Raw genomic sequence first — 12,131 nt, 5'->3', positions numbered from 1 at the left:
TTCTCTGTATGTTTTACTGTGGAACATTTGGTCAACTACAATGCGTCATGGTGAAGATCTCTTCTGGTCATGTCTGTTTAGAGTTCTATGTGCTTCCTGTACATGGATGTCCCTTTCTTTCTCTAAATTGGGAATGTATTCTGTAAATATTTCACATAAACAGGCCTTCTAATCCATTCTCTTTCCATGCCTTCAGGAACTCCTATGCACCCATATTATGGGTTGTTTGATAGTATCCTATAAATCTCTGACACTGTTTTTAATTTTTCTGATTTCCTTTTTTTTTTTTTTTGTCACTCTGAAAAATTTCCAAAGATGTGTCTTCTAGCTCAGATATCCTTTCTTCTGCTTCGCCACATCTGTTTTCAGGCTTTCCACTGCATTTTTTATTTGATCTATTGAATTCTTCATTTATAATATTTCATTTTGATTTCTTTTTAAAATCTTAATTTCATGGGAAAAATTTTTTTCATGTCATGTTTGTATTTCTTTAATTTGTGGATGTGCTTCTAATTGCTTCTGAGTAATCCTATGATTAATTCTTTTTTTTTAACTTTTATTTAATGAATATAAATTTCCAAAGTACAGCTTATAGATTACAATGGCTTCCCCCCTATAACGTCCCTCCCACCCGTAACCCTCCCCTTTCCCACTCTGGAGCACTGAACAGAGCTCCCTGCCACACCCAGTACACACCTCTGTGTATTCATGAAAGAGCTGTGCCACAGAGGCATAGGCTGAAGATAAAAGCCATCAGAGGGAAAAAACCAAGTATCTCCAAAAATGCCTAAAATTAAATGTAGAAATTCAAGAAACAAGAATAAGGAAGACAACATGACAACCCTCCCAAAGGAACACAACAACACTTAAATATTCCTAGCAAAGATGAAGAGGTTGAGGAAGGTATTGAGGATGTAACCCAAGTTGAGCGTGGTAGATCTCTTTTATCCGTAGGGAAAATTTGATCAGTTCTGTTGGCATAGTCACTCCCTCACCTCCTCTCTTCCAAATGAGCAATGCCCTGCCTGGTGTTAGCCCACAGTGGGTACAATACTCATCCACGCTGCTGTAATAATCACACAAAGGATCAGTGCAGTCCTCAGCGTGAGCATGGATCTTGTTGCAACTACCCACCGAAGGCAATCAGGGAGCTATTAGCATGTGGAGCCATTCCCAGTGATTGCCCAGAGACCCAGAAGCCATCTGTGTCCTCTCCTGAAGTCACTGTGTCCCCACAAGCTCATCACGCAAGCCTCCCACAGTCACAGGATGCCTAGGATCCGCTCTGCCCTGCACCACTAGTGTGTCCCATCCACAGAGTTACAGAGACACTCTCAGAGACAACGCCTGTGGGTGCTCTGCCTAGGCAGTGTGAGCCCCAGAGCCTGTGATGTGTTGGGAGCCTGGGGACACTTCACAATCCTATGTGGGTGACCAGTCCCATCACTTGGGCCATGTTCCACTGCTTTTCCCAGGCCATTAGCATGGAACTGGATTGGAAGTGGAGCAGCTAGGACTTGAACCAACATTCATATGGGATGCCAACATTGGAGGCAGTGGTTTTACCTGTCATGCCACAACACCAACCCCTTATTCAAAACTAAAAATGATTTATGCCATGATTCTTTGCTTTTTGATTAACAGACCCAAAATATATGAGATTTTTAAAAATCTTTTAAAAGCAAACCATATTGGTACATGAATTTGTTTATACACAACACAAGCAAAGATTTCTCAGCTGACCTGAAGTTTATGCTAGGGTCATGGCCTCCAGGTTCAAAATGCAGAGCCAAGAACCAGAAAACACAGACATGGGAAACAGTTGATTTTCACTGGTGTGTTCTATCTAACCTTTTTCTAGCACACATTATTTTTTGCATGGTTTTAACATAGAAACAGTTTGGGGGTCAGCGCTGTGGCATAGCAGGTAAAGCCTCTGTCTGTTGAGCCGGCATCCCCTGTGGGTGCCAGTTCAAGTCCTGGTGCTGCACTTCCGATCCAGCTCTCTGCTGTGGCCTGGGAAAGCAGTAGAAGATGACCCAAGTCTTTGGTCCCCTGCACCCACATGGGAGACCCAGAGGAAGCTCCTAGCTCTGAAATCGGCACAGCTCCGGCTGCTGCAGCCATCTGGGGAGTGAACCAGCAGATGGATGCGCTCTCTTTCTCTCTGCCTCTCCTTCTCTCTGTGTAACTCTGACTTTCAAATAAATAAATAAATCTTTAAAAAAAGAAACATAGAGGCACCGCAGCTCACTTGGCTAATCCTCTGCCTTGCGGCACCGGCTGGGGAGCTGGATTCTGTCCCGGTTGCTCCTCTTCCAGTCCAGCGCTCTGCTGTGGCCCAGGAAGGCAGTGGAGGATGGCCCAAGTGCTTGGGCCCTGTACCCGCATGGGAGACCAGGGAGGAAGCACCTGGCTCCTGGCTTCAGGTCGGCGTGATCGTAGCAGCCATTTGGGGGTGAACCAACGGAAGGAAGACCTTTCTCTCTGTCTCTCTCTGTCTCACTAACTCTGCCTGTCAAAAAAAAAAAAAAAATAGAAACAGTTTGGAATTTTTTTATTTGTTCCCAAGTTTTATCTTATTATAAGTTGTCACAGAGTTTCATGATCCCTAAATATATTTTAATAGGGCCCTATATTGTGTTTCACACTTGTTCTATTATTGAATGTTACATACAAAATTTCTAATGTTACAGCTAAAATTCTAGAAAATATTTTTGTGCTGTGGCAAATTCTTTTTTTTAAAGATTTGTTTATTTATTTGAAAGTCAGAGTTACACAGAGAGAGGGAAGGCAGAGATAGGTCTTCCATCCGCTGGTTCACTCTCCAATTGGCCACATTGGCTAGAGCTATGCCGATACGAAGCTAGGAGCCAGGAGCTTCTTCCAGGTCTCCCATGTGGGTGCAGGGGCCCAAGGACTTGGGTCATCTTCTGCTGCTTCCCAGGCCACAGTAGAGAGCTGAATCAGAAGTGGAGTAGCCAGGACTCAAACTGGTGCCCATATGGGATGCCAGCACCGCAAGCGGCGACTTTATCTACTACGTCACAGCACCGGCCCCAGGCAAATTCTTTAAGAAGCTTTAAAGAATCAGTCCTTTCTGTTCTCATCATGACCCTGTTTTCTTCTCCTGATGCCCACATCTGCTTTAATCCCATTCTTGCTTTTTTTCTTTATGTAATCACATTTCCTGTTACTCATACAGTGGAAGAATGCCTTTGACGGCTGTTGAAAAAGAGCTATGTTGAACTCAACAATTTCTAAAGAATTATTTTTTATGCTATAAACTGGACATATTTTAGCTTAATCTGAGTCTTGGTTCCAATGTTGTTTTCCTCTTTTGATCTTTCTCATAATTCTATATTACTGAGTAGTTTCTAAGAGCTAATAATAAATAGAAACTTAGTTTAACATGATTGTCATAAGGGACTATTATGTTTTAAAAAATCTATAACTAATTTGTTCTTTTATAAAAGTCTTGTAAATATAATGATCCAACACATTGCCAGGTGTGGAATCTCTTTAAGTCCAAGTGTTCTTTACAATTGTCTGCCTCCCTTTTTCTTGAGTAGCTTACTTAACCTAAAAGTAGTTTATTAAAATTTTTGAAAGTTTAAATAATATTTCTCTAAAAGCATTTTATCTGTTTACAACAGAGTAATACAATTACTTAATTTTTATTAAATATTTTATTAACTTGTTCCAATTTTTATTTGTCCATAGAGTTGTAGCTTATGAGAATATCAATAAAAATGACTACTACACTATTAGCAAAATGGCGGTAACACACATTTATAATGACGACATCGAATTTATTGAAATCGATCGGTGGGAGCAGGAATATCTGTATCACAGAGAACTCACTAAGATTCCCATATTTTCACTCTTCCGGAAGTGGAAAGCTTTTAACGTATGGAAGAAGAATGTCCGCACTAAGAAAATCACTGGATGTCGAAAATCTCTACGGAAAAATTTGTTCATTGTTAATCCTGTACGTATTTATTAATCATATGTAAGTGAATTATTTAGAGAAAAAGAACATGTGAATATATTACAGGTGTTGAAATAGACTTTCCCTGAAATAGAACATTCTATCTCTTTAAGAGAATTAGCAGTTTTCTTCCTGTCTTGTCATTTAGAAGTCAGGCACTCTAGTGACATTTCTACATTTTTAACTAGAGTTGCAAAATGCAAAATTTTTTTAAGAGGAGATTTTGGATTCCAGATGCTTTTTTTTGTTGGTCAGGAAAGTTGTGTGTATTATTCTGAGCATAGTAAGCTGATGAAGCCTGGTTCTTCCCCCTCATCTTAGACAATCTGTACTTTATGGTACAGAATAATCGGGGCTTGTTTTCATTAGCAGCACCTCCTAATATATCATATGTGGATCCACTGTAGGGAAAAATATTAAAATTCACTTTAAACAATAACTATGGAAGAGGAACTGTGTAAGGGTGTGAGGACATATTTGAACTCTATATTGAATTTCAATTCGCATTAGAAGTTTTCTGCTTGTCCCCTGGGCGAGAACTGAAGTGATCATTACTGTTAGGTTCAGAATGCTGAGTGCTCAGGTGATACTGCATCACCACTGTGCAGGTTAGAAGCCTCAGGCTTGCTTTTTCACAGGTCATTTCTTTCATCTTGTGTGAGGTAATCTGAAAGACTCTTATCAACATGTCAGTCATACAGCAAAGGAACATACAAGGACTATGGCTAACATAGATATCAGACCAAAACAAACACACATGATATACCATTGCAAGTCATCCTTGCCATCAAGCACTCTGAGCTGTGGGAAAACACTGCAGTCCTTTTGTGGCATCAAACCCAATGCCTAGGCCTCTAATTTCATTAAGTCCATCAGTCATTGGAAGCTACTTTACTACCTTTCATCTTTTACCACATCTTGAACACTACAAATATCCTAACTTTGTAACTAAGCATAGTTCTTCCAAGGTTGGTCTGTAAAATTACATCTCTCAATCCTCAAGGCATAATCTCTTATTTTATGTGCTGAGAGTTATTGTTTCCTCTGTCTGCTGTTCCTACCAGTGGTGGTTTGGCTCTTCAGTCCTCACTGGCAATAAAGTTCTCATCCTTTTAAGCCAGGATTGATCTAAATAACAGACCCATTGCGTTGATTTTAAAATGAATTACATACTAACCCATACACTTCATACTAGCTTTATTTTTTTAAAGATTTATTTTATTTTAAAGTCAGAGTTACACAGAGAGAGGAGAGGCAGAGAGAGAGAGAGAGGTCTTCCATCCGATGGTTTACTCCCCAATTTGGCCACAACGGCTGGAGCTGCGCCGATATGAAGCCAGGAGCCAGGAGCTTCTTCCAGGTCTCCCATGCAGGTGCAGGGGCCCAAGGTCTTGGGCCATCTTCTACTGCTTTCCCAGGCCATAGCAGAGAGCTGGATTGGAAGAGGATCAGCCAGGACTAGAACCAGCGCCCATATGGGATGCCGGTGCTTCAGGCCAGGGCGTTAACTCATTGTGCCACAGTACCGACCCCACTAGCTTTATTTTTGTAATTAGTTAGCTAGGCTGACATATTCCTCTAGAGCAAGAAGGAAGAAAACAACATTTTTGGTAATTTTTAAAAAAGTAACCTTGACAGCACCTATGCCTGCGTTTTCTTTATAACAACTTTACCAATATAAAATTTACATAGTGTATAATACACCCATCTAAAGTATTCAGTTCAATAATTTTTAGTACAGTCATCTAATTTATCAACTATTCCCATGGTCAATTTTTTTGTTTGCCTTTTTTAAAGATTTATTTTGTTTATTTGATAGACAGAGTTACAAATAGAGGTAGAGCCAGAGAGAGAGTTCTTCCATCCTCTGGTTCAGTCCCCATATGGCCACATTGGCCAGGGCTGAGCTGATCCGAAGCCAGGAGCCAGGAGCTTTTTCCAGGTCTCCCATGTGGGTGCAGGGGCCCAAGGACTTGGGCCATCACTTACTGCTTTCCCAGGCCATAGCAGAGAGCTGGATTGGAAGTGGAGCAGCCAGGAGTTGAACTGGTGCCCATTTGGGATGCCAGCACTGCAGGCCGAGGCTTTAACCTGCTGCTCCACAGTGCTAGCCACCCCATGGTCAATTTTAAAACATATCTATCATTCCAGAAAGAAAAGCCAATAACCATTAGTAATTTCTATTTCTCCCTAAATCCCGTGTTCTCTTCCCAGTTCTAGGCAACTGTACATCTGCTTGCTGCCTCCATAGACTGCCTTTTCTGTACATTTTTTACAAACGTGATCATAAATATGTTTCTTTGTGATGGACATTTTTACTTGATATAGTGTTTCCATGATTAATCTATGTTGTAGCATAACATTTCTTTTCAACGGTGGATTATATTTCTTTGTATGGATATACCTATTTTATTTATCTACCCATCTGTTAATGTATATTTGGGTTGCTTTAACTTTTGAGCATTAAAAATAATGCTGTTACAAACATTGATGTACAAGTTTTTGTCTGGACATATGTTTTCATTTCTCTTAAGCTTATATCTAGAAGCAGAACTGCTGGGTCATTGCTAACTCCATGTTTAACATTTTGAGAACAGTCTTCCAGAGCCACTGGAAATACAAAGTTAGTTTTGGCTTTGCTCTTTGTCATAGCCTTTTAGATTAATGCATGGGCCCTTCTATTATTATTAGGACTGGACATTATATGCTACTCAAGGTAACATGAAGAATCTTTTAGCAGTCAAAGTCATTAGTCAAACCTAAAGATATTAAGACATTGCCCAGGCTTCTGTTCCTCACACTAAATTTCATTCCAATGTATGTCTTTGCAAAACAAACAGGAAATTCAGACAAATTAAATCTGATAATTTAAAGAATACTGTAAGGAAAAAGTTTCAGAAGTGTTCTTATTTAATCTATGGGTTTTATAGTTGTAACTTTAGCTTTTTATTGTTGTTAATAACCATTTTTGCTTTCCAAATATTTTTATACTTTTAAATACAGGATTTCTTTTTTTTTTACTAAGTAACAATGAATTCCTGTTTTTCATTCAGTATTTGCGACCAGCTCTTCTTAAAATAAATGACCTGTGTTATCAATTGAGTTTTATGGGACTTTGTTATATTGAAAAATGTCACACCTACACCCTGCAGGAATTTAAGGCTGCACAAGTCATAAGACTGGCAGAGGTAAGGAGTTTTTTTTATAAGGCTCAAGGTATAGTTTTCCTATTACTACTTTAGTGTCATTAATTATACATCTTCATCAATATTCAGGTGACAGAGCGCTTAGAAGAATTTCGGAATGAGGCCAAAGACGTGGTCAGGAAGGCTTGTCGATGTGCCTTGCGCGCCGTGGGATTTATTCCTGACGACTGCACATTTAAATCTCTTGAGGGTATGGAGAGGAAAGAACCTCGGCATGTCAGAAGTAGCAGCTTTCTAAAACATCAGCTCCTTTTTATTCTACATTTTACACCTAAAATAATGATCCTATTTTTCAATTCCTGCAAACTTTTGCTTGCAATGTTATAAATTTTTGTTTTGCAGAAGGAGGGAAAACATCATTTACTGCATTTTTCTCACATTAATCTTTCTTGTGTATAACATTTTTAAACTGGATACAGAATTTTGCTCAATTTTAAGCATTTTAGAGGAGACTCAGAGCTTTCAACTTGCTGCAGTAGGTTTTGTTACAATTAGGAGATTAGGCGGATCTCAGGACTGGCCCAGTTGCCACGAACTCTCAAGAATTATTGACATGCAAAGTGGAAAGGAAAGCAAAATATTCCTAGGAAAGAGATAGCACGGTATAAAGATCAAGTCCTAATAAACTATCTACAGTCCTTTGTTGAGTTGAAAACCTTTGATATGGAAGTCTTTCGAATAACTGGACTCTACGTGCTGGTGTTTGAAATGCTTCATGGCCCAGACAATTTTGTATTTGAATTTTACTTCTCTTTTCTTTGAATCCACACTGATAAAAAGAATTCTTAAACAGAAATTCATGTTGTTGCATCTTCTGTTGTCCTTAGATTATTGTAAGTTACCAGATGGTAGACACTTCCATGAAACCCCAGTTGAATTGCCTACTTATGGAGAATCTGAGAAAATGACATACACAGAACAGGCCAGCAAAAGACATCATTGCATGAGGCTAACGTGGTAAATGATTATTCTTTCTTTTCAGAAAAATTAGGGCATGTGTCCTGCTCATGTTTTGTTAAAACTTGACCCCTGGAAGGTGGTAGATATGTTAATTTGCATTACTGGAATAATCATTTCATTGTATATGTCAGAACATCATGTTGTATACTTTAGATATATACATTGAAAAAATAAAAAATATAATTCCTTTTAATAAATAAATGATGTCTCTGGGGCCGACATGGTGGTACAGAGGGTTAAGACACCACTTGCAATGCTGGCAACACATGAGTGCCAGTTCAAGTCCCAGCTGCTCCACTTCCATTCCAGCTCCCTGCTACTTTTCCTGGGAATTCAGTAGAAGATAGCCCAAGTGTTTAAGGCTCTGTCACCCATATGAGAGACCCAGATGAAATTCCTAGCTCCTGGCTCCAACCTGATCTAGCCCTTGTCCTTGTAGCCATTTGGGAAGAAAACCAGCAAATGGAAGATCGAGCGATATTTGTGTGTGTGTGTGTGTATGTGCTTGTCCCTCCCTCCCTCTCTGTGTAACTCTGACTTTCAAATAAATAAACTAAATGTTTAAAAATAAATAATTATATGTCATTTGATTAAAAAAATTAAACCCTTTAAGGAGGGTTCATTGATAGTGAAGATGAATTTGGGGGATATGCTGACCTGAGTGCATGTTCATGAGCCTGTTTCTCCAGGTCCCACCCAGCAGAGCAATTCCTGGAGTAAGTTGGTTGGTAGAAGCCGGAGAGTAAGTCCAGAGCCAAGAGCCCCCCTCCCATCTCTATGGCTCTGTTTTTCTCCAGCCCAGCCTGGAACACAGAGACCATTAAATAGAGCTGCCTATGGTAAGGAGAAGTCAGGCACACAGATTTATGGAGTCCCTCGTATAGTGTTGGAGGGCTGCCCAACTTTTTGATCACTAGAGAACTATACTCAACCTTAGAACCACTCAATGCTCCACCCTAACCCTAAGGTGGGCTTTGCAGCTGAGAATCAGGGAAGGTAGGGATATCTTCCTCATTAGCATTCCCTCTGCCACTTGCTTACCCAACAAGGAACCCAGTGGTGTCTTAACTTTGACTGTCCTGGGTTTGGATTTTTCCATCACTCTAAAATCATATGATTAAAAATAACTCTTGGAATTTATATTTATTAAATAAAAGTTTAAAAAAATAGAAAAAAATAAAAATAACTGTTGGAAACAAAATCACCAAACACCATATGAAAAGTTGTCTGTGGAACTAGAAAGCACTGATTACTGTTACTTAGTACTCACTTCCACCATTTTTTAAAAGATTTATTTTATTTATTTGAAAAGCAGAGTTATAGAGAAAGAGGGAGAGAGAGAGAGAGATTTTCCCTCTGCTGGACTACTTCCCAAATGGCCACAATATCCAGGGCTGAGCCAGGGGGAAGCCAGGAGCCAGGAGCTTCTTCTGGGTCTCCTATGTGGGTACAGGGGTCCAAGCACTTGGGCCATTTTCCATTGTTTTCCTCGGTGCATTAGCAGGGAATTGAATCAGAAGTGGAGAGGCCAGGATTTGAACCGGCACCCAAAAGAGATGCCAGACACAAGCAGTGGCTTTACCCGATATACCACAGTGCTGGCCCCACTTGCAACAAATTTTACAACTGTCTACTGTTTACCAGTTTATATATGAAAATGTGTAGCAACCAGAGTCAGTGAAGCCATGTCTGAGGCCACCATCCTGGACCTCAAGGTGGTAGGGACCCGGGAGCTCTATTTGACCAGGATAGAAAGTTACTCTATTTGTCTTGCTCACATGGTCTGCATCCTGAGCCCCCAAGTAAGAAGATTAAATTTGCACCTCTGGGTTAGCAGATATTGTCAAACAACATTTACTCAAAAGCAAAGATTTCGGGGCCGCGCCATGGTTCACTTGGTTAATCCTCTGCCCGTGGCGCCAGCATCCCATATGCATGCAAGGTTCTAGTCCCGGTTGCTCCTCTTCCAGTCCAGCTCTCTGCTGTGGCCTGGGAGGGCAGTGGAGGATGGCCCAAATGCTTGAGCCCCTGAACTGGCATGGGAGACTAGGAAGAATCACCTGGCTCCTGGCTTCAGATTGGCGCAGCACCAGCCATAGGGTGCATTTGGGGAGTGAACCAACAGAAGGAAGACCTTTCTCTCTCTCTCTCTCTCTCACTGTCTATAACTCTACCTATCAAATAAATAAATAAAAAATATTAAAAAGAAAATATTTCATAGTTTTACTATTAGAGTACAAGTTTCAGATGTATTTTTTAAATATTTAACATATTTTTTAAAAGATTTATTTATTTATTTGAAAGGCAGAATTACAGGATGAGAGAGAGAGAGAGCGAGAGTGCGTGCTTCCATTCACTGGTTCACTCCCCAAATGGCTACAAGAGTTGGAGCTGGGCTGATCCAAAGCCAGGAGCTTCTTTCTGGTCACCCATGTGGGTGCAGGGCCCCATGGACTACTTTCCCTGGTGCATTAGCAGAGAGCTAGATCAGAAGTGGGGCAGCAGGGGCTTGAACCAGTGCCCATATGGGATGCCAGCACTGCAGACAGCAGTTTTACCTGCTACGCCACAGCACCAGCCCCAATATTTAATATCTTAAAAAGATCTTATGACCCTTTATCAAGACAAGCTGGGTGCCTTTTCCTTAACAACTACATTGCTCATTGCATATCCTATTGATAAAATAATAAATAAAATATTTAAAAAAGAAAAGTATCCTATTGATGAGTTAGAACACCTAGCTACATGTATGCTATACATTTTAATATGTTTGTGTTTTAAAAGGAAGAAGATCTAAGAACAACTCTTGTGGACAATAAGTCTCTGATATTATAATCTATAAATGAAAATTCAGGAAGAAGTATGATACTTTAACACCTGCTTTAGAGTCATTGTCAAAAGTGTGAAAATTGAATCTGTGTGTTTTTTTTTTCTTTTCAAGCTTTATCCGTCTAAATGACTACCTAATTCAGAACACAATGCACGTCCTAACAGTAAATTCTGTTAACTCTCTTTTGAATTATCTTGCTGACAAGCTAAAGCGAACACCTTCAGCAGATGTCATTCAGAGATGGATTACTGAAGAGAAGACTGACGTCACTGATAAAAAGGTATATTCAGGCAAAATTAAGAATATTCATTGGTTAGTATATATTGAGGAGCGCTTACTACGAATAAATGCGATTTTCTGTTACGGGAATATTGAGAAATACTTAGATGACTTCACAGTTTAATCAGAGCCTAGCATGTGCGTAGCAGTCAAAGGAAAGCCAGCATCCTATCAATAAGTATCTAGCAAGAGTAAGAGCCGACTGTGCTGTCAGGACGTTGCTGCCTCTCATAGGAATTTGCTAAAGGTCATTCATATATTCTTGGAAGTACATCTTTTTTTAATTTACGATTTATTTATTTATTTGAAAAGCAGAATTACAGACAGGGAGAAGGAGGCACAGAGAGAGAGAGAGACAGAGATCATCTGTCCCCTGGTTCACTTCAAATGGCCACAATGGCCGGGGCTGGGCCAGGTGGAAGCCTGGAGCTAGGAACTTCTTCAGTGTCTCCCACATGAGTGCAGGGGCCCAAGGACTTAGGCCATCCTCTGCTGCTTTCCCAGGTTCATTAGCAGGGAGTTGGATTGGAACTGGAGCAGCCTGGACTCGAACTGGTGGCCATATGGGATGCCGGTGCTGCAGGCCATGGCTTTTACCCGCTGCGCCACAGCGCCAGTCCTGGACATACTTCTTTAGTACCTACTACCATGTATCATTCCTTATTCTAAGTATATAGTATTGAAAGTCAAGAAGTTTGGGTGTCATAATGGGCATGAAATGACACAGAGAATCAGGAAAAATGATATAATAGAAAGATACAGCAGTAGCTTATTGAGATAAGCAAGTAAGGGAAGCATATCTTTATGTTTTGGGTGACCTTTGGGAGGGAATGCTGATCTTAGAGACATAGTTTGGGACACTGGT

General features: G+C 40.2%; 1 protein-coding gene across 1 annotated transcript in view; it reads left to right on the top strand.

Annotated features, from left to right (window-relative positions):
- The window catches only part of DNAH6 (dynein axonemal heavy chain 6), a 315,572-nt gene that overhangs the window by 50,863 nt on the left and 252,578 nt on the right, over positions 1-12,131 (top strand). The window contains exons 5-9 of the mRNA XM_008254187.5: positions 3,724-3,991; positions 7,045-7,179; positions 7,267-7,387; positions 8,025-8,154; positions 11,099-11,267. Coding sequence (XP_008252409.3) covers positions 3,724-3,991; positions 7,045-7,179; positions 7,267-7,387; positions 8,025-8,154; positions 11,099-11,267 — 823 coding nt within the window. The remainder of the gene's footprint in view (positions 1-3,723; positions 3,992-7,044; positions 7,180-7,266; positions 7,388-8,024; positions 8,155-11,098; positions 11,268-12,131) is intronic.

This window comes from Oryctolagus cuniculus, chromosome 2 (genome assembly GCF_051225735.1).
Source record: "Oryctolagus cuniculus isolate XC-2025 breed Fujian yellow rabbit chromosome 2, ASM5122573v1, whole genome shotgun sequence".
Lineage (NCBI taxonomy): Eukaryota > Metazoa > Chordata > Mammalia > Lagomorpha > Leporidae > Oryctolagus > Oryctolagus cuniculus.
The sequence above is the reverse complement of the archived record's forward strand: the minus strand, read 5'-3'. Positions and strand labels throughout refer to the sequence as shown.